This window comes from Habropoda laboriosa, unplaced genomic scaffold, assembly GCF_001263275.1.
Source record: "Habropoda laboriosa isolate 0110345459 unplaced genomic scaffold, ASM126327v1 scaffold64, whole genome shotgun sequence".
Taxonomy (NCBI): domain Eukaryota; kingdom Metazoa; phylum Arthropoda; class Insecta; order Hymenoptera; family Apidae; genus Habropoda; species Habropoda laboriosa.
The window spans coordinates 1,706,003-1,728,704 of record NW_017100183.1 but is presented as its reverse complement, the minus strand read 5'-3'; the positions used below and the strand labels follow the sequence as shown (position 1 = coordinate 1,728,704).

Sequence of the window (22,702 nt, the reverse complement as noted above, 5' to 3'; positions counted from 1 at the left end):
TTTGAACGAGGTGAATTTTTTTCTTTTTTTTTTTTTTATTGAAAAACTTCGACGTTCGTTTTTAAACTTTTGAGGACGATGAACTCGTATATGCGTTCATAAAGTACTAGGAATGCAACTAATAACTTGGATATTTTTAAGCAATGGAAATAGTTGGCTTTGGCATGCACTTGTATACTTGCTTAGATTTCAAAGAAATAGAATTTTGAAATGATTTGAGTTGAAAGAAAAGTAGAATAGTGAACTTTAGTTATATGTTCAGAAAAAATTAGTATCTCAATGGGGTGTGTAGTCCTGCGTCTGCAATGGGTTAAACAATTTACATATTTAGCATACATTTAGAATTTTTTTATCACGGAGAATGGGAAAAGTGCGAAAGAGTGAATGAGAATTTGCGTATTTTGCGTATTTTGAAAATTTGCCGCAATTTCTTTCGATACTTTTCCGATGCTGTTACGATAATCTTCATCTTCTCTATTCCACAGTCTGTTCTGAGTAAAGAGTGATTAAATCGGTAATTTCATTTCTCTACTAATTTTCTTTCCAGACTTTTTACGAGAAACACGAGAGTTCTCTCGAGAATACGAAACTGCTGCGTGTATGCAAAGCGACTGTCCGATAGCAATACGATTTTGTATCCATTCGAGCTATTCAGCTCTCTGAGAGCTGAGCTGTACTCTCAGAGAGCGGAGCTATACTCTCAGACGCAGTGTCCACTCGCAAGAAATCCTCTCGAGAGCAACTCGCGATATTTTCACTCTCAGGCGCAGTGTCCACTCGCGATATTTTCACTCTCAGACTTAGTGTCCACTCGCGATATTTTCACTCTCAGACTTAGTGTCCACGCGCGAGAAATCCTATCGAGAGCAACTCGCGATATTTTCACTCTCAGATTTAGTGTCCACTCGCGAGAAATCCTATCGAGAGCAACTCGCGATATTTTCACTCTCAGATTTAGTGTCCACGCGCGAGAAATCCTCTCGAGAGCAACTCGCGATATTTTCACTCTCAGATTTAGTGTCCACTCGCGAGAAATCCTCTCGAGAGCAACTCGCAATATTTTCACTCTCAGACTTAGTGTCCACGCGCGAGAAATACTCTCGAGAGCAACTCGCGATATTTTTACTCTCAGGCGCAGTGTCCACTCACGATATTTTCACTCTCAGACTTAATGTCCACGCGCGAGAAATCCTCTCGAGAGCAACTCGCGATATTTTCACTCTCAGACTTAGTGTCCACTCGCGAGAAATACTCTCGAGAGCAACTCGCGATATTTTCACTCTCGCATAAACACCCAACTCTCTGTTTTGCCTGATACACGTTCAACGACCCTCACTCGCGTTTCTTATGTATTCTCGGAAAAAATATCGCGAGCCTCGCGATTTCACGAGACACAGTCGTGTTGGGTGACTCACCCTTAGGTTTCCTTCGAAGCGAGCATAGCTCGTATACCGCGAGCTGAAATCGGGTAGGACGATATGTCCTCAGTCGGTGTTTACGAAGCTGTCGAACCAGTTCCTCGACGAGCGACGCTCATTCCCTGCGATCGTAGTCTTGTCGAAAATTCAGTGCTCCCTCGAACAACGTGGATTCCCAATCAATTTACTTAGTTAGCGTAGTTAGTGTATTCGTTAACAAATTGCTGCTGCGTACAAGAAACAGTGACGCCGAATTCAAGTACGCAACGAGCTGCAGGACTTGGGGGAAGAATCAAACGACCAGCGTGATCCTTCGAGCTGCGTAGCTGCTTTTTGTGGTATGTATAAGTGTGAATAATGTAATTAGATAATCTGTGTGCGTGTATACATACGTACACGATCAAAAAATTGAGTTAAATGAAAATCGAGGAGAGCCTACCATTGCTGATGAGATTAACTATTGGTATAATTGCGTTGCATGCTAGGTTTATTTATAGTTATGGTTGCATTTGAGAGTTAGCTATGCAATCGAGTGGCGACTGAGAAGCGACACTAAACAATTGTCACTTTGTAAATAATTAATCAAGACAGACAGCAGATCTACGGTCCTCCATAAAAGTCACCGTAGTGAAACAGAGAATACGTTTTACGTTAGTTTAAAAAATTTTCAAAGAAGATCCAATTTGCAACCTTTCCTACTGCAAAATCACCTCCGAGTGCGAAGCATTAAACTACCGCGAGTTGCTCTCGAGAGTCAACTTTACTAGCGTCCACGATACCGAGAGTGCTGTACGCGTAGAGTGTACTCTCGAGAGAAACTCTCAGGACACGTAGCCTGACTCCCTTATTCGAAGGAACACCGTACACTCGTTCGATTGCAGTCGATTTAGTAGAGTGCAGGCAAAAGTGCATAGAAGCATACTTATTTGACTATTTCAAATGGTGAACAATTTAAGCGCCAAAGAAATAAACATTTACTTTTTTACCGAAAAATGTATAAATTCGGAAAGAGAATTTAGTGCTCGAATTTTCCCTAATTTAAATATTTCTAACATATCAATAAATCCAAATGTCTTAGCCTTTACGCGGCTAAGTTTTCGAAACTTGGGAGGGTTCGAACTTTTATACGGTGACCGCAAATTTTTATCCGAGTCCGTGTATATCCCGGGAATGGAATTTCGAATCGATTCTACATCGAGCCTCGTTCTACAGCTCGTGAGTTGCACGAAGCCACGAAGTACATGGAATAAATGGATTCGAGGCGATGTATGTAGTGCTACGTGAACGAGGATCGGTCCCGCTACGTCGTTAAAACTACCGAGTTATCGAATTACGATCGCCAGCCGAAGTTCCTACTTGTTGAAAATGACTTGTGTTAACTATCCCGGGCAGGGGCGAATAACGTCACCCCTCTTTGTTTCCGGATGAATAAGCAAGCCTCCCCGTTCGTCGCTACTCTGTAAAGCAGAGTCGCGCGAGCCCAGGACATTGAACGCCTTATTTACCGCCGGCCAAATTCACCGAACCCCCTTTTCCCCTCTTCGTTCGCGTTACAATCTCGATATTCCAAGGATATAGCCCGCGTGTTGAGGCCGATCTCACATACAATCGAAACCCCATTATTCGGTGTTCCCTTTCAATTTCACATTTAATTTTCTCTCCTAAAACGACACGCCATAAACCAGTCCAGAGTTTAACTGTTGTAAATAGCGTCAATCGTCTATGAACCTCTGAACTGGCCCGTAGCAATAATGAGTTAATGAAGCCATCGACCATCGGTTACCTTCCATAATGTCTTCGACGAGCACCGTCGTCCTTTGTTCACGGATTAACATTTTTCGCCTTTGAATTTAGTTTTCGCATGTTTAGTAGGGTCAAGGCGCTTCATAAGGTTATTACCTGCAAAAACCCGACCGTCTTCCCTTTCCAACTTAAAATTCATTATACCGACCAATCCGCGTGTCTCATCCCCCGTCACTGCCCTCCGCACGCACTATTTAAGGATAGGTTTGCGCGGAGCACAGGATAATCAGTTAAAAAATCGAAAATAAATCAAAAGGACTCGAAAGGAAAGGAAAGGGACACTATAAGAAACAAATCGTACATAGCCATACCATAACGACTAACATCAATCGTCTCAACCAGGCTTAGTATTATTAATTTAAAACTAAGTCAGAGTGCTCGCGAGAACCGTAATGCGAAGCTCAACACCGCGGGTTACCTCCTTGCCAACTTTTTGTCACCGCGTAGACTCGATTTTCTAATTAAAAGTCCTCGTTGACGAAGCAGAGAGAACGTTCGTTATCGTTTCTTGTACCTTGGTCGACTTTACGAAATCTCGTAGGATATTTTTCCACGAAGACGCGTGATTTCACGGTCGGTCCTCTGTGTGAAATTTTATTTCGCCAAATTCGAAGTTTAACGCGGGCGAACGATGAAAATCGACGTGAGCGTAACGTACGTGAAATTAATTAAAACGGAAATTGCGTTTAATTGTGGCAAACTGTGCAATCGCAAAGCGTAATGTTGCATTTGCTGCGTGTAATAAATTTCACGGGTTTTGTAGGTAAATTGAAAGATTAAGAGGAATTGAGCAACGGGCATTGAAAACGATTCTCCACAGAATAATATTGAACAGTTCAACGATAGATATTACTAATTACTATTAGTGTTAAAAGAAAACGTGCGAGCTCGGGGCTGTGTCGCAAGGTAGCACATCCAACCCGGACAATTGCCAACTTTTTCGAAGAAAGTAATCTTTTGAAAAGCTTATCGAGCTAATGGCTGTGCGGTTAATTTTTAGTGTCCACCGTTTCCCGTATCGCAGTTTCTTCGCAGTTGTTTTCTGTCGATATTCCCATTTTCTAAAGTGCCACCTTAGGTTTATCAGACGTTCAATTTCTTCGATACGGAATCGAAAGTACTCCGCCAGATTCTCCTGAAAATTTGCGTGTCAAATCCCCGAATACAGGATAAAACACCAAGTGTCCTTTCCCCATTGACACGCGATTAACAGATCACTTTAACGTAAATACGTGCTGACATGCTCGCCTGAAGATCGGTTCGTCGGGCAGATGTGGCGAAAACGAGGTGCAGATATCTCGGAAATTTGCACAAAGAGTATCGTCGATAATTAACCGTTAATTAAGAGGATATTCCGTGGCGAAAATATCGTAACGAAGTCGTATCACGTGGAATACCCGGTGATAAAAGGGGACGTGCAATTGCAAGATGTGTCCGCGGCTGGTGGCACGATGGTGCACTTTGAATGCAGCCGAGGCCGAGAGGGCGAATCCTGTCTAGGTCAGAATGGAATTTGAAGAGCCTCCTTGAAGCCGAGGCGGGTGCAACGCGCGATGCACTTGAAGAAGCAACTTTCAAATCTCTCGAGCGATACTTGAATGCGTGGTCCATAATTAAGGCTGCGAGCAAAAAGGAATTTATCATGAAGAACCGAAATCGCGACCGTGACTTAACGCCATCCGTTTTTATCGTCGCGACGCCCTCTCTCTTTGACAAATTGAAGATAGATATCGTCGAAAAGGATTTTTTCACGCGTGGTCGTTCGTTTTTATCGCGTACCGTTCTGCGGTGTAATACGGCGCGTCCACGAAAGATTGCATCGTTTTCAAAAATTTACAGTGGTCACTTTGGGGAAGGAAGGAGAAATAGGTGTATTTTTTTATTGGTAGACTGCGGACTTTTATGCATTTATGGAAATTTCCAAGGCACGGAAATACACAGAATGTAACAAAATACATAAGTAAACCGAAAATATAGCACTCGCTATAATATTTAGCGAATAAAAAAATTGCTACTTTTTCAATTATACTGATAAAAATCCGCAGTCTGATAACGAGTTATTCTTGAATGCTGCTTTACCACCGTTCCCCGGAAATCTTTCCAAAATTCCTGCACATCTATGTAGCGTAATTGATCGGTCGAGCAGTGTGTTAAGATAGGATTGGAAAATGAAAATTTACGATTATCCAGAGTGTCGCTTCCATTACCATCTTTATTGCCGTTATTATCACTTTACAGTCTCCGTTACTTTTTGCCGGGCTATCGTAAATGCCACTGATATTCCCAACAAAGCGAGGGATCTTCTTTGCATAGATCGATGCAGCTATATTACCTTCACTTGAATTTCGTTAAAGCTCGTACCAGCCACCGGTCATCCTTCAATGTTGCTCTTTCGCCGTACCGTTTTTCACTCCGCGTTGCATATTTGAAAAACGGGACGGCGACGCTGGCTTTATTTCACCATACCGTCCGGCCAGTCCTCCTTACCGTAATTAGAACATCCGAAATTGTAAATCTCCATTCTCTCCTCCATTACTTCCCGTACGTACGGAGTGAGATATCGATATTCCAGGTCCTGCTCGTACGTGGTCCATTTTTCCTTGGGTAGATAAATTTTCATCATGTCTAACTGCATCCCTCGTGTCAACCTGAAAAATTCACCTTTTCCCCTGACCACTCGAGAATTCACGCGTTTGTACATACACTCCAGTCCGTGAGTATTAAGACGCGAATGCGAACTGAAAAAGCAGTCATTAACAAAGTTATTAAGATCCTGGGGAAAATGACTCGGTGTGGAGTTTCGACGATACTTGTGAACGACGCGGGCGTAAATTGTCGTGTCGTTGATTATGTCACTGATTAATATGAAAAGTAGAAAAGCTGACTGTGGCTAAGGAATGGAATACTTTCTGTAGGAATATGGTAGGTGTCTTAATACTGATGAACGCCAGTGTGAAAAAACTGAAAAATTGAAAAACAGAAGGAGAATATCTCGTCGAGTACCGAAAATTTCTTGCGTCCAGCACGTCTTTGGGCAGCCTTCGCAGCGCCTCTGCCACAACAGGATTTTCGTGATCCCTCACGTCGTCGGTGTAAAGCCCGTATTTATTAAACACGGACAAATTAAACGCGAGCTTCCTCATTTTAAATCTCCAATCCTTCCCGTTACCCGAGCTCCGACTTTCGCTCCGTTTAATTAACCTCGCGGGAATTCTGACCAGCGTGAATATCTTGGACATTTTCGAGGGACTGGGCTAACCTCGGTATTGACAGGGAACTCGTTGGAAAGACGATCGTTTCGTTCGACGTTCGACTCGATTAAACGAAACAGAGTAGTCCCGTTTGATCGAACTTTCACCCACCGATTATAACTTCTCCGTTGATCTTTCACCCGTGAACGTTCGCCCGTCTAATAGCCCTGGTGATTTCGCCGGCGGTAATTGAAAAAAGATTTCACCAACCGGTTTTCGCTTTAAACCCGGGGAAACGCCTACCGCCGAGCCAAATTTCGCATATCATTACGAGACAATGCGCCGTGGAAACTCGTTAAATTTCCTTCCTCCTTTGAAGGCTGCTTCTAATATTCGGCAAACACCGTAAGAAGAAGGTTGCGAGCGTGTCGCATGGAAAGATTAGAGAGACTCGGAGCGTCGCTTCGTTGAACGATCACCTACAGCGAGAAAGTTTAACTCTGTTTAAAATTCAGTTCCCGGTGTGTCGCGTAGATATACGTCCATTACGCAGGTAGACTCTTTCAATTTTTTCGTAGAAACTCAATTCCACGGGTGAACTCTCTAGTCTGGAGCCTGGGCTGTTTGTTGTGTTTAATAGATGAGGCATAAAGAGGGACGGTAACTCGTGTAGCAGAGTGGAATCCAATAAGTCAAGCCGTAAACTCTGATACACGCTCTTCTTTTTTTATCGCAGTCTAGCTTGAGCTTGAGTTAAACGTAGCGGGAGAATATCGTTGGAGATGTAATTGAGGCGTTTTGATGGGAAAAGGGCGCATACGATGAAATGCCGCTTCGAGGAAATCGATTTCGTCGTGTTATTTAGCCCTTTGACAGTCCAATCAAATTACGAATTGTGGTAAAAGAAAGGTATATATCTTGCACGTATTACATTCCGTCGTGTGTGATCATTTTTAAGAGAAGGGATACGTAACCCTATATGTCAATAATATTTCGTCCCTTTTTAATTAACACATTGAGCGCCGGCGACCTAAGAGACATTTAAAGCCTGAGCGCCGGCAACGTATCGGCCACTTGAAGCCTCATTCGCTTCTTTCTGATCAATGAGTAGCCAAAAAAAATATTCAAAACATTATACATTTTCGTAAATTAGTACATTTTAAAATAGTAAATGAAAAATAGAAAAAAAAAATAGAAAATATTCCACATCATCGCGGGGCCGGCGCTCAATGTGTTAATTTGTCGCTTTGCCCGAGTCTCGCGCGGGATAAACTGTCGAAGGGTTAATAAAATGTGCGCCCTTTTTACAATAAAAATCTCATTTCCCGATGGTCCACCAATTTCCCAATCTCCCTTTCGATACATTTTTCACTTACGACAGACCTAATACTCTCGGCACTTGTAAAACAATCGCAACTCGAGCGAGCCTCTTGCAGCAGCTACGTAATATTGGCAGTTTCGAGGCCATACTTTCTGGTTACCATCGGCGATATCTCAACCGGTCGTCCTCGAATTCGGTGCAAAGTGTTAAACATTAAAATACGCCGGTGGAGAAGGAAAATTATTCTCGCGCGCAGTCTTTCACGGGACGATTTATGGTAGAAGAGACGGTGTGCATGCATGTACACCGTTTCCTCTCGAAGATCGCGCATACACTTAGGAGTACGCGGACGTTACGCGAGATTTATGCGAACGAGTCGGTTGGTAAGGTGCCACCGCCGCCAGCTGACCACCCTTTTATCGTTCGCCCAGTTTCCGTTTCCATTGGTTGTAGTCGCTGCGCGCTTAGTCGTTTCCGCCGCAAGGAACTGTCGCCTTCGCAGCAACGATTTCGGACGCGCACACGCGTTATCTGCTCGGCCAGTCCTCCATTTTTCCTTCGTCGGAGTAATTCATACACGTCAGCGGGAACACGCGTGCAATTTACCGTGAGCTCAGAGCACGGACCCTCGCGTGTCACGACGACTTCAAACGGAAGGGAACTCATCCGTCTCGTTGCCGGCCGTTCCCTCCTCCACGAGATTCTCGCGAATTTCTAGTCGCCGAAGTGGCGAGGCGAAAGGGAGCGACGAAAAGTTATGGGGTTACGATAAAGGCGTTTCGTCGCTTCGGGGTATGGAAAAATTTTTGCCGAAGAGAATTTGATTTGGGAACTTGGAAATGTATCGATGGAGAATAATTATTGTATGCGAGAGGTTTTTCAGTTTGAGATATACGGAAAAATTGCGGGAGATCGTTTGAGAATTTGAGAGAGGAACGTGGTGACTTCAGAATCCATCGACAGAGAATAATAATTATATGCAAGACGATTTTCATTTCGAGATACACTACCGGCCAAAAGTTTGGAATCACCTGTCAATTTACATCAATATTCTAATACACTAATTCTTTATAAACTTGAAATTTATGTAGTGGATATTGGATTATGGGAGTTATTGGTTGTTAAATAATTAATAATCCTTATTTTAAACTATAAACTTTTTATTGGACACAAGGAAGGTTCGCTTTTCTACTTGATGGTAAGAGCACTGTCTACGGACCGAGAATTGGGACCGAAGGGCCTTTTGTCACGTATCATAAACATTTAGATTTTTACTAAATAAAAGTGGTAAGGCTAAACGGATTTCTCCGAACGTATACAAACGTAATATATACTTCCTAGTAAGGCGTTAGATTAATTTTTGTTTTATCTAACTGACTGATAAATCTAACAGTGGAAGCCAATAGCTCTTGACCTCATTTCGATTCATTTGAATGACAAAAAGCTCCTTAAAAAATTCTTAAAATTGATAACCTTTTTTTAGAAATTTTTGTGTAACTTGCAATGAACAATGATTCCAAACATTTGGCCGGTAGTGTATGTGGAAGAGACGAGTGAGATCCTTTGAAAAGTTCCCCTTGCGTTTCATTTCGGAATGTATAAAAACGTCGAGTGAAGAGAATTTGATCGAGCAAGTTGGATATGAATCGATAGAGAATAGTAATTATATGCAAGACGATTTTTCACTTGGAGATATATCGAAGAGTTGAGTGAGATCCTTTGAAAAGTTCCCCTTGCGTTTCATTTCGGAATGTATAAAAACGTCGAGTGAAGAGAATTTGATCGAGCAAGTTGGAAATGAATCGATAGAGAATAGTAATTATATGCAAGACGATTTTTCACTTGGAGATATATCGAAGAGTCGAGTGAGATCCTTTGAAAAGTTCCCCTTGCGTTTCATTTCGGAATATGTAAAAATGTCGAGTGAGATCGTTTGGGAGCTTGACAGAGAAACGTAGTCACTTATGAAGTACTTGACAAAGAACGACAGTTATATTGAAGAAGTTTTTATTACCCTTGAAAAATATAAAACCTTTCCCTTGAATTATACACAAGCATAAGTGATACACTTTTTAATACTTCCCTGTACAGGGATCCCGGAAGAATACCCGAAACGTTCACCCCTCGAGGAAACGAATCGTCGAAGGTCCAGCTGCGGTTCCAGTAAATCTCGAGCGTCTCGGTCACGAAGGGTAAGTGTTCCTCCTCTTGAAAGAATACTTCCCGAGAGACGCAACCCTGTCTCCTCTCGTAACAGCATGCGAGAAACTATCGAGAATTATTCTCCCTCTGTCTGGTTTCAAATAAAATTAAACCATTATTTCCCTGGTTCTCCTTATCCCGCGCTGTATCGATTTCTATCGAATAGAATAATAAGGCCAACCGAACCACTTCGCCTTTTTACGAACCAATATACCACTTTTCGCCGTCTCTCCTATTTCCTCTCGGCGGATCGACGAAGTAATTCGAGAGACTGTCCCTCAGAGTAGACACCGGGAGATGGAGAGGAGCTCGTCTTTCGACCGGGCAATTCTCCACGGAGTTATGGTCGGACCGCTGGACGAATAAAATACGAAACGCGGGTAATCCGTGGAGAATAATCCGCGCGCGGAAGTAAAAAGAGGAGAGAATTCGTTGGTTGAAATTTTCTATCGAAATTCTCCTCTGCCCGTTTACCGTATCGATATTTCTCGTTATCGCCCACCAGAGACTCGTGGAAATTTTTTCCTCCACGAAGCCGTGGAAAAAAATGTCGAACGTTCCAGGACTTCTTTAAAGCGAGCAACCGGCGACTAAAGGAGAACGAACGAGTAGGCAGGGTGAAACGCGAGTCCGGGATCATTCGGTCACGAATTAAGCAAAATATTATATGTACATATGTGATACGTCGCTGATTAAACGATCCTATTTAATACGATCCGCGTACGCGGTTAATTTGATCATCCGAACTTACGATTAAATTGATAATCAGCATATTAGCGAGAAACCGTTTTGCTCGTGAAATATGCATTGTGTGTCGAAACGTGATTAATTAAGAAACGAACGCGTGCTACCTTCAATTTCACCAGATACAGTCCTGCATTTGCCCATCGTTAATCCTCTGTCTGTGTGTATGTAATAATTGTAATAACAGGTATATTTCACCAGCGTGATCTTATTACCACGTTCGAAAGCGTCGGTCCATTCGTTCGTTCCTTCGTTTCATTCCCGTGACGTCCGTCGAAAAATCTCACTGTGGATGAGCGACGAGCTGTGTAATAACTCTCTTCCTCGCCTCATCCTTGACGGAAACATCCCTCGAGCTGCCACTGCTTTATCTCGAAACTCTAACAATCATCCGCGATTTTTCCTCTATTTTTCGAGCTTAGATGGTTCACGTGTCGGGGAGGAATTAAACTTGACACGATCTATGCTTGGCTATCTACTTTATTTCAATCGAAAAGAAGTACACTTTGGAAAGGAGAATTTCTAACGAACGTAATACAGGTTTCTCGTAGGTAATTAGGCTTTGACGTGTGATTTCTAATCCTTGTACCAGTTACGAGAGTAGCGAGGATCGGCATCGCGACGGCGTTAGCTAGAAAACAAAAGAAAGAGATGGAACGCGTGGATCGAGGCTAAGTTTGCCGTTTGGATCGGAAGCTTACTTGGAGACTTGGACAGAGAGGGGGACTCCTTCTTTCACGCCTACATCTACTGCAGATCTGCGAACGATCTTTAGAATAGGGTCGGAGTGTTTGACAGAGACGGGGCCTCTTTTTCTCACGTCTACATCTACTGTAGATCTGCGATCGATCTTTGGAACAGGATCAGAGACTCTGACAGAGACGGGGACTCCTTTTTTCACGTCTACATCTACTGTAGATCTGCGACCGATATTTAGAATAGGTTCGGAGTGTTTGACAGAGACGGGGCCTCTTTTTCTCACGTCTACATCTACTGTAGATCTGCGACCGATGTTTAGAATAGAGTCGGAGTCTTTGACAGAGTCGGGGACTCCTTTCACGTCTACATCTACTTCAGATCTGCGACCGATCTTCGGATCATGGTCGCGGCCTTCTTTTTCCACGTGCCGGGGATGCTCTGCGATATGTGAGTTTACAGGCTCTAGTTGCTGCACAATGTTCTTCAGGTTCTGGAAAAATGACACACGTACAGTACTTAACCCTCTATGGGCCGAATATTTTTCTTGACTGTAAAAGAATTTATGTAACGTAAAATTAGCAAATATCGACCTATAAAGTACAGAATAACAGTGAATTCAGCAGTTTCGACAATTTTATCATAACGAATACATATTGTAACTTTGAAGTAACAACGGTTATCAAGAAAGTTACTGGTTAATAAGGAGACATTGTACAACAAGACGTTTGTGCCATTTTGTGGAAGAAAGTTCAATTATTTAATAAAATATCGATATATTAGTATGTGACTTGAAAGTTACACGGGCCCATACAGGGTTAACACACTGGCGTCGGATTCGTCGAGATTTTCACTCGTTCTCATCCGTCTGAAAATTAATTTATAAAACGCTGCAGATGAATTTCTCTTCGGAAATGCCACAGCAGATGTTTCACGAATGAAATGAAATTTCTTTGAAAAATATTCATCAGTTGCAGCAGTTTTTTCCCAGCGTAAAGAAATAGACGCGGAATCACCCGTATTCTTATCAAGTGCTCCAAACGCCTCGACGCGAATGTGTTGAGATAGTTTCGCAAGAAAAGAATCGAACTTACCGATAGAGGGTCGATCGGGAACGACCCCTTTCCGATGTCCTCCATCAGTTTCCCTAAGTTCTTCGCAATCCGCTCCATTGTATTCAAAGAATCTAGGACTATCCTTTCCGGAATGAAAATGTCTCTAAGTAAATCCTCCACAGGCTTCCCATCATGGCCGAATACACCGGTAAAGACGGTGCAGCAAACTGCGAAAAGAACGGTTGCACGAGTTATCGTATTCATCTTGATGAAACTGTTAATTCGAACGTTTCACCCGAGCTTTTTATTCGATCCTAGACAAAAGCAGGATTACGCGGCGAAAGAATAATGTGACAGGTGTCTAGAAAGAGTTATTGCATCGATGATTCAATATTCTCGAAGCTTACCGCAACTTAATAGCCGCGTTGGTTAATTAACGTTTGCACAGTCTGTTGTTCGCTGCAACTACGACGAATACTATTGAAAAATGGCTGAAATATTGCGGTAAATTAAACACAGGTGGAACGGTACGTCTGAAACGGTGACATTTTTCTAGGAAAACACAGAGAAATGTCGAAATGTCGGAAGACGGATAGTTTGGAAGAATACGCACAAAGGGAACGAAAACAATTCTTCCAAGCGACTCTTTCGGAAATTTTCCTCGAACGACAGCAGGATTTCCGGTGAGGCGAACGTTTCGCTATAGCGAGTAGCCGATGCACGCTCGCGTATCCACGAGAAAAGGGTATAACTTGTGTAAGAGAGTGGAGGGAAAAGTTGATCGAACTATCGTCGTTTTTCATGCAACTTTTCTGCTTTTCCCCTTTCGCCAACACTCGGCCATTCGTAACATTTTCGCGTGAAACTTTATCGTTTCCCGATCATAACGTGGCCTCCCGCGCACTCCCTTTTCGGAGAAACTGAAACGATCGGTGAAACGAAGGCAGTGCTTTCCAACGATATTAGACCTCGAGTAGCACTTCCAAGGAAGAAACTCGCACCTTTTCAATCAACATACTCTTGTGTCGCTGCTATTCTCCTCCTGCGAGAGAGACAAGAAAATTCGAGCTTATCCTTTGGGAAACCGACGCGTTTTCTCTTCTCTCCGCAAGACCATCACGTACGGAGCTGCTTCGGGATCTTTCTGACGAGCTAATTGTGAACGAACCTTAACACGCCAAGAGACGTGCTGAATTTTAATGTGGTACGTTTCTTGAACGGGTGTGGGAGTCTCGTGGCGAAAGAATGGGAGCACAAAGAGGCTTTCTAGCTATAGCAGAAGTCGGTGAAATAAGTACTATTGACTCTCCTACTTTTTTTTTTTTTCAACAATAGCGTATGAGAAACATCGATGGCTACTCTATTCATGGTTCCGACAATAGGCAGGGAATTGGTCGATTTTGAGTTACGTTTCTTCTCCTTTCTTGTCGAATTCTTTCTAGATCCATAGCTTGGAGAATATTTGTTTCTAGTGTTTCGTCGGAATTTTAAAAAATAGCAAATTTATCGAGATTTAAAGAGACGTCTGAGACATTACAGAGGGAAATGAAGTGAAATGGAATTTAAATGGGAATACATCGGTAGCGGAGTAAGATCGCGTGCAAAGTTACGTTTCTTCTCCTTTCTTGTTGAATTTTTCCCAGATCCACGGCTTAAAGAATATTTGTTTCGAGTGTTTGGTCGAAATTTTCAAGAATAGCAAATTTATCGAGATTTAAAGAGACGTCTGAGACATCGCAGAGGGAAATGAAGTGAAATGCGGAGTAAGATCGCGTGCAAAGTTACGTTTCTTCTCCTTTCTTGTTAAATTTTTCCCAGATCCACGGCTTAAAGAATATTTGTTTCTAGTGTTTCGTCGGAATTTTAAAAAATAGCAAATTTATCGAGATTTAAAGAGACGTCTGAGACATTACAGAGGGAAATGAAGTGAAATGGAATTTAAATGGGAATACATCGGTAGCGGAGTAAGATCGCGTGCAAAGTTACGTTTCTTCTCCTTTCTTGTTGAATTTTTCCCAGATCCACGGCTCAAAGAATATTTGTTTCGAGTGTTTGGTCGAAATTTTCAAGAATAGCAAATTTATCGAGATTTAAAGAGACGTCTGAGACATTACAGAGGGAAATGTCGAAGTGAAATGGGATTTGAATGGGAATGCATCGGTAGCGGAGTAAGATCGCGTGCAGCTAAGAAGCGTTTCTCGCAAATGGAAGTGCAATCGGAAGTTTCGAGCTGCGCGCGTGTACGGAGCCGCGATATTTCGGTCAGCAATTACTGCGACCGGAAATGGAACGGTGGCCATCGCGTCCTGGTGGCGAATGAAGCGTGCAAGGCAAATCGATGCCCGGGTTCCAGTAAATTTGATTCGGTCCCCTCGCTTCGATTTATTAAGAAACTTGTGAATAAATCGCTTAGCGACAGATTGAACGGGGTGAAATTACCCTCTCACGAGTAGTTCCGCCGTTTATGATTATATCGGGGACGGATCGAAAGTCGATGGAGTGGACGATTGAAAGGACGTGGAAACGTTTTCATTCACCTTGCTTTTTTATTGTCTTTCAACCGGTTAGGTACAGGCTGCAGAACAAAGAGTGTGGCAACGTTGTGCGCATTTTGCAATTGCTAAATGAATTATTATCGTCGAGGAGTGTGCGTGTTTATACAGACTCTTGTGCTTTTCTATACTCGAACACGCTGCCGCGTTCGAGGAACTTGGACGAGTTCCTTTGGACCGGCGGAACCTTCTGATCTGGCCAGCCGTAACCACCGCCTCCCGGAGTTTCCAGGATGAATGTGTCCTGGGTGAAAAAAGAAACGGCGAACTTGAGCAAAGTTTAAACGAAATTTACCGTTTGCCTCGTTCTTTCGTGCTTTTTCTCGCGAAAAATGAAATTGGAAATCGTGGAACGAGCAAAGCAAAGTTACAGACCAAAGCTCGTATTCCATTTTCTTCGATACAGCGCGAGATATAGCTTCGTAGAGTATAGTTTGGTTTTTCCAATAACAACACAGGTAATATGCACGTAAATTTTTTAAACTACACACACATACATATACGCGGGCAATAATAAGTTGCAAACAGTATGAATCGTATCGTTGGAGATCAAATCTTTTACGATTCGATGTAAAACGCGAATAGGTTGCTCGATGTTTCGCCTCTCTCTCTCTCTCTCTCTCGAAATCGAGATCCTCACCTTTGTGATTTTTACAACGTTGCGTAAATTTTTACGCGATTCATTCCGCGGAGAAATGTCGACTGTAAAGGATACCGGTGTTCTTACCCCTGGACACACAGGTACCGCGGTCTTCGGACCCAAGTTGATCCTTCTTCCGTCAGCTCGTTGCAGCGTGTTCCTTCCTCTCTGCGCTGGCTGTCCTCCTGCTAAACCCGGTGGATTATTCACTCTTCTTTCCGTTAACACGGATAGCATCATAGGTGCTCTGCGAAAGAGAAGATTCTCTTAGATAGAGTATCGTTTAACAGGATCGAAACGCGATTCGATCACCTGAAAGTCATTTCTCTAACGACTCCGTCGCCTCCAGGATGAGCTCCAGCTCCTCCGCTTCCAGGACGAAGAGAGAATTTATCGAGAATCACGGGATAGCGAAGTTCCAATATTTCTGGGTCGGTGATTCGCGTGTTTGTCATGTGCGTGTGCACTCCTCCTCTTCCGTCCCACGTTGGTCCCTTTAACAATCGTTCGATGAAGAAACATCGTCTCTGAAGAGATAAGAAGCGGAGGTTTTCACATTCTTACTGCTCCACTGCCGCCAGCGACAGTTTCGTAATATCCCCACTCTTCCGTGCCTAGTGTCACGTTATTCATGCAACCTTGCGAGGCTGCACAAGCTCCGAAAGCTTGGAGAACGACGTCCACCACGCGTTGAGACGTGAGAACGTTGCCACCTACCACTGCTGCCTCTTCTGAAGGGTTCAACAGAGAGCCTTTGGGAATAATTACTTGAACAGGCTTGAGACAACCCTGAGAAGAAGGTAGAATGCAGTGAAATAAACTGCAAAGTGAATAGCACTTGAAGACAGATGAATCTTACTTGATTCAGAGGAACATCTCTACCGACTATACACCTTAAGCAGTAAATCAGCGCTGAAAGAGTGATTGCACGAGGTGCGTTGCAGTTTCCCCACACTTCGTACCCTGTACCACTGAAATTTTCGTTCTTTCTTCAAGTAACACACTCTGATCGATCAATTTCATTCGTACCGATAAAGAGAACTCACGTGAAATCACAGACTGCTTCGCCTTTCTCTACATCGATGCTCAAACTGAACTTAATAGGGCTTCCATCGTCTAAATAATCTACAGCAGTTGCCACGGTGTTTCCAGTGTTTTCAATCAATTTTCTACCGACAGACTTCAGCATATCTCTCACAGCAACTTCAGCATTGTGCTGAATGTGGCCCATGTACGCTTGCACCACGTCGAGACCGTATATATCGATCAGTTCGTTGACTAGGAGCGATCCCTGCGATGGGAAATTTAGGAAAAATTGAGAATGAGAAACGAGGAATATGATCGTGATAGTTACTTTGTGATTAGCTGCAATTTGAGCCTTCAAATCGCTCAGGTTATCGGTCAGATTTCTCGTTCCGGAGCTTCCTGGGATCTTCCCAGGAGCCATCAGCTCTTCCGTCAATTCTTTCTCCCTGAACACGCCTTTGTGCACCAACAGGAAGCTCTTAAAGGTCGCTCCTTCCTGAAAATGACAATAACGCGTCAAAACGGAGATTTGGAATTTTCGCAAAATTCTCGTACCTGAAGCAAAGAAGTAGAATGTGGCGGCATGGATCCAGGCGTGATTCCTCCGATATCAGCGTGATGCCCTCTGCTTGCCACGAAGAACACCGCTTTCTCCACGTCCCTCGAAGAAAAACAGCCCAATTCAACGCGTAAAACACAAATTACCATCTCTAAAAATCCCCGAGAAACGGAAGAAAAAGAGAAATACTTGTAGAAAACCGGAGTGATGACGGTAAGATCAGGAAGATGCGATCCACCGGCGGAAGGATGATTCGCCAGAATCACATCTCCCCTCGAGAATTCTCCCTTGAAAACTTTCATCTGAAACTGCACAGTCTCTTGCATGGCGCCCAGGTGTACAGGTATATGTGGAGCGTTGGAAACGAGCCCTCCGTCGGGTCCGAAGACAGCGCAGGAGAAATCCAGCCTCTCCTTGATGTTGGTCGAAATGGAGGTTCTCTGAAGGATCCTTGAAGGCCAAGATCCGAATTTACGAGAGACTGAAACGCGGGTAAGTCTTATCGTCCGACCTACCTGCCCATTTGCTCGGCGATGCTCATGAACCGGTGAGAGAAGATGCTCAGTTGAATGGTGTCCAATTCGGTCGTGACCTCGGTCCTCAGGCCTTGACCGATCGTTATCTTCACGTCGCCTCGGGGCGTGATCGATGCGGTGCAATCAGGTTCGATCAGAAGGGTGCTCAAGCTGTCCATTATAATGGCTGGCCCGTGAATCTCGTGGCTGCGAGATAGACCGTGCAATTGGTACACTTTGGTCTCGTGGTAGCCGCTCTCGAAATAGACCATCGTAGTCTATAGACGGATGTTTCGTTAGTTGTTTCTTCTTTCTTTAATAATTTCTTTAATTAAGTGCTTTTATCTCTTGCGCTTGCCTTTTCTAATTTCGGCAGCTCGCTGGGAGGAGGAAGAATTGGATCATCCTCGACGTCAGTTTTTCCTACGCCTCTCACTCTTATGTCGTTCACCAGGATCTTTCGATTGGGCATAGTGAAACCGAACTCTATTTGATACCTTGATTAATTCAGATTATTGTTAGGTTTTTTCTGTATTTTTGGGAATAGGAGTTTTATCGAACGGAGTTTCACCTTTCCAAGAACGTAGCGAGGAAGTTTCCGTGTCTCGTGCCTTTGTTTTCGGAATTTTTGCCGGGAGTGCACATCAGAGCGCAGTCTGTGCCCTGGTAACGCAAGTGTAGAAACGGTTCGGTGACTATTTGGGAATCTGTGAATCCCTGAGCGGCTAGTTTGGCTCGAACTTTCTTCTCCAAGGCGTCCATGCGTTTGTCCAATCGTGAGAATGATTCTGAGTTGAAACAGAAGAAATTTTAAAGATTCGTCGCGTTAGGAATTCTCTAGATCGTGTACCTTCTTCGTAAACTTCTGCGCTGGGTTCCTGAGCTTCCTCAACCACGTCAGCCAATGCCATCCCGTAAGCCGACAGGATTCCAGCGTATTTGTGAACGAAAACAGTTCCCATTCCTAAGGACCGTGCTATGGCACACGCGTGCTGTCCTCCGGCACCGCCGAAACACGCTAAAACATGTCGAGATGTGTCGTAACCCTTTGCCTGTTTCAAAACACAGAAACGGTGTTGGAATAAATGGACGTTTATGCAAATTTCCATATATTTGACACTGTACCTGTGTCAAAGCTCGTATAGGCCTACACATGGTTTCGTTAGCCACTCTGACGAACCCCATCGCCACTTCTTCGACGCTCATTCTACCACCGTGACTCTTCTCCGCTAAAAATTCGTTTATCTACAAAGCAAAGTTCTCCGTTTAAACGAACGATTATCATTGGATAATTTTTCTAATTTCCTAGCTGAGAAACGGAACGTTCAGTACTTGATTCGTGAGAATTTCGAAAACTTCCATAGTTCGCGACTTGTCCAGCGGCTCGTTCTCATTCGGGCCAAAAATCTTGGGGAAATACTCGGGCAGAAGTCTTCCCAGAGCGAGGTTCGCGTCGGTGACAGCCAAAGGACCGTTCTTCTTGTAGCAAGCCGGTCCGGGATGAGCCCCGGCGCTCTCGGGTCCAACTTGGAACAGTCCCGACCTGAAGAAAAGCATCGATCCACCTCCTGCCGCAACTGTGTTCACGTCCAACTTCAACCCAATTTCGAGACGTTTGAGAAGGTCGTATCGATTGTAACGCCGAATGCATTAATTACGAGATTAACAATTCGATCGAGGTGCAAGATTTTTTCACTTCGTTCGCCAGACTTTCTCAGAAATTCAACGGCTTGAAGAGGATTTCTCTTGGAAAATTGAACGAGATTGAAGAGTATAGGTGTACCTGTGCAGCTTGGATCGTGACACCCGCGGTTGTGCTCTCGTAAACGTGTTCGTAGCTGCCGCCGAAACGACTCACGTCTGTCGAAGTGCCGCCCATGTCGAACCCAATCACCGGTAAATCGGTCTCTTTGCCGTAAGTGGTGATCGCGTAGCCAACGACCCCGCCTGCGGGGCCGGAAAGGATGGCTCGAGATCCGTTGAATCTACGAAAGAAGTAATTAAATCAACTCTTCCCCTCAGTTTCTCCGTCAATTTCCATGCACTCACGAATTCATCGGAGTCAGTCCACCGTCGCTCTGCATGAATAATACGTTCACGCCTTTCAGTTTGTCTTTGAATCCAGAAGAGAAACCCTGAAGCAATGCTTCGTTATTTCCCGAAGGAATGAAATCGACGTAGTAAAAAAATACCTGTAGATATTGTTTAATGTGAGGTGTTAAGTATGCATCGGCGCAAGCGGTGAATCCTCTAGGGACTATTCTCGCCATTGGCATAACTTGGTGAGAAAGCGACACTTGAGAGAAGCCAGCTAGTCTTGCTAGTTCGCCTACTCGAATCTCGTGCTCGGCGTATCTAGAATACATAAACGAAACGTTAGTAAAAAAATGTGAAACATAGCGGAATGTAGGAATTTTGATTTGCAAACGACTGACGTGAAACTGTGCGCGAGGACAACGGCCAAACTTTCGATTCCAGATCGTTTCAGCTCTTCCAAATCCCGTTTCAGTCTTTCCTCGTCGAGCTCTTGAGTCACGAAGAGATCTTCACCTGTCGAACCCTTTACTCTGCGCCACTCTTTATTCTCTAACTGACATTTACCTGGCAGTGCAGGTATCACTCTACATCTAACTTCAACTACTTCTTTGTACAACACTTCCGGTGTGGCTACTTGCTAAAAAAACAAACAAGACGCTGATTTGCACAAAATGTTGAGCCTGTAGAAAGATATAAGATCGGATTTACAGACGAACCAGGTCGAATATATTCGGTCTCGCTTGGTTCCCGATAAAAAGCAGATCCCTAAATCCTCGGTTAATCAAAAGTGCCATTTTCGCGCCTTTCCTCTCGAGCAGAGCGTTCGTCGCGACCGTGGTGCCCATTCTGATCCACGATATCAAGGACGCGTCGATCTCTCCCTCGATTCTCTTCCCGGTTTCCTGAAATTACTCCACGTGAACCACGTCGAATCGCGGCAATCCCATCAACGAGTAGTAGTACCTGTTGCAGAATTCGCCGAATCCCTTCGCGCGGCGCGTCCTCGTAATTAGCAGGATCCACCGACAGCAATTTCATCACTCGAATCTTGCCGCTTGGACATCTGGCGTACACGTCGGTAAACGTGCCGCCGCGATCTATAGCGAACTCGAACTTCTCTTGGTCCATATTCTATCGTGTACGACACGTCGTTGGAACGAGCTATCGCGATACGTCTCTCGGTGCGAAACAGTCGAATGACACTGTTTCGTCGGACGGTGATTAAGAGCTTCTGAAAGCTGGTTAAATTGTCGGCCCGATAAGATCTCGGCTGCCTGATAAGACACGGAATTCACAGGACCCCGAGAATGTACACATAACAGAGTAAACAAGGTGGATTATTCGGTGGACGGGATGGACGATTCGAGAAAATTTTCGAAGTAGCTGAAATAGAAGTGTGCGGGTGACGATGATCAGGCACGGTGATTAACAACGATATCTCCATTAAGTGGCTAATTCTCGTTTAGCTTCTCCTCTTTTGACATACTCGACGACACTTCTTTATTTAACTCGAAGGTGTTGCTTCGTGCCAAGTATCCTCTCGAATCGCACACTCGACAGCAGCAGCACCGTAGCGGAACCCGACGCAGTTGTGTACTACTAGTGTTTTTCCATTTCCTCGCAGCGATAGCGAGCGTTGCGTAACGAGATGATCGCGAGCCCGCCGCCGACCGCACAATTCTTTCGCACCGAGTCTCATAACGGTTCTCAGTCGTGGACGACGATTGAGGTTAGGTCGGTGCGAGAGATATCATCCTGAGTTCATTTTCTATCGAGAGTTTATCGTCGAATTTACAGAATTTTCCCTCGAACAGAACTGTTTTTCTTTTTTCCTTTCGAGGCAGATTTTTTGGAGAAGGTAGAATCGACAGGTTCTGCTCCGTGTCGAGTGTTTCCTTTTCAAATGAATCTCTCGTTCGATCATAGCTCGTGTGACGTTAGATCTGATACTACGTTAGGTCTGATAACGAGGGGGGTTACTGTACTCTCTGCGCGGAGACTGCGCAGCAACGTGCTCGTAATAGAGACAATGCAACGGGTGGGCGTGAAATAAGGCAGCTCGATGGTACAAAGTCCAGTTGAAATTGCTTTTTCTCAACAAGGGGACAATTTATTAAACTACGACGCGGCGTTTCATTTTACATACATACAGAGTATCGTACAGAGTGACAGTCGCTTATCGTGTCTCGTTACACACCTCCACCTCTGGGAAAAAAAAAAGGGGGGGGGGGGGGGAATTGTTAATTTACGCTAACGTTTACTTCTCACGAGCTTTTTCTACTTCGGGATCACCGAGTACCGATGCTCAAGCTCGTAGAATGGAATAGGTTGTAAAAGATATACGTGTGAATACGCGGCATTTCGTCTAGTTAATGTCACGATAGGAAGAAAACTCGCGGAGATAGGCGAAAAAGAAGATCGAGTAGACTCTTTTTCTCTCGTCAATAAATAAGAATTATACATAATAGAAAATGTGAAGAATCGAGATTGTTTATACTTTGATCGTGTTTCTTTTTTAAACCGTTCACAATCGAACTTTTCCCTCGTGGATGTTGTTGTATATCTGTTCGGTGAGCTTGACGTAGACGCCAGGTGAATCGAGGAAATAGATCGGATCTGTGATCTAGAAACAGAATTTGCAGGTGCTGTATCGTTTTCCAGCGTTGAACAGTGAAATTCCGAAATTACCTTCTTAATGTTGAATCCCTCTTTTTGAAGGTCCTTTTTCTTCAACTTGAACGTACCTGATTGTAGGAATAAATTTTAGTATTAAGTTGTATGTATCGGGATCGTGAATGTGTTAGAAGTGATTGCAATAATTTCACCAGTCATCGGTAGCTCCGATAAAACTCGAACGAAAAGAGGTCTCGCGTACGATGGCAAAGCCTTCTTCAAACCTTCCGCCATTTCTTTGATGTTGAGAGAATTCTCTGGATCGTAAAT

At 43.9% G+C, this 22,702-nt stretch overlaps 3 protein-coding genes and 1 pseudogene across 3 annotated transcripts in view; all 4 read right to left on the bottom strand.

Annotated features, from left to right (window-relative positions):
- Positions 1-5,673: 5,673 nt before the first annotated feature.
- On the bottom strand, positions 5,674-6,460 carry LOC108579147 (annotated as a pseudogene).
- A 4,689-nt stretch (positions 6,461-11,149) lies between these two features.
- Positions 11,150-12,692, bottom strand: LOC108579249. Its single transcript, XM_017942736.1, has 3 exons — positions 12,470-12,692; positions 11,381-11,868; positions 11,150-11,310 (listed from the first exon to the last, which is right to left on the bottom strand). Exons 1-3 carry the CDS (start codon positions 12,545-12,547, stop codon positions 11,307-11,309), a joined length of 570 nt encoding a protein of 189 aa, XP_017798225.1. The 5' UTR covers positions 12,548-12,692; the 3' UTR covers positions 11,150-11,306.
- A 2,381-nt stretch (positions 12,693-15,073) lies between these two features.
- On the bottom strand, positions 15,074-21,418 carry LOC108579166 (5-oxoprolinase). Its single transcript, XM_017942622.1, has 21 exons — positions 20,723-21,418; positions 20,476-20,661; positions 20,158-20,396; positions 19,915-20,077; positions 19,772-19,857; positions 19,506-19,707; positions 19,055-19,315; positions 18,848-18,967; positions 18,573-18,774; positions 18,294-18,510; positions 18,081-18,219; positions 17,723-18,000; positions 17,397-17,657; positions 17,204-17,309; positions 16,977-17,144; positions 16,669-16,913; positions 16,482-16,593; positions 16,187-16,411; positions 15,935-16,116; positions 15,710-15,869; positions 15,074-15,226 (listed from the first exon to the last, which is right to left on the bottom strand). Exons 1-21 carry the CDS (start codon positions 20,885-20,887, stop codon positions 15,086-15,088), a joined length of 3,858 nt encoding a protein of 1,285 aa, XP_017798111.1. The 5' UTR covers positions 20,888-21,418; the 3' UTR covers positions 15,074-15,085.
- A 568-nt stretch (positions 21,419-21,986) lies between these two features.
- Positions 21,987-22,702, bottom strand: part of LOC108579186 (long-chain fatty acid transport protein 4-like) — a 9,640-nt gene continuing 8,924 nt past the window's right edge. Inside the window, exons 11-13 of the mRNA XM_017942654.1 lie at positions 22,585-22,702; positions 22,448-22,503; positions 21,987-22,382 (exon numbers count right to left, since the gene is read on the bottom strand). The exon at positions 22,585-22,702 is cut by the window's right edge and continues 24 nt beyond it. Coding sequence (XP_017798143.1) covers positions 22,284-22,382; positions 22,448-22,503; positions 22,585-22,702 — 273 coding nt within the window. The 3' untranslated portion in view covers positions 21,987-22,283. The remainder of the gene's footprint in view (positions 22,383-22,447; positions 22,504-22,584) is intronic.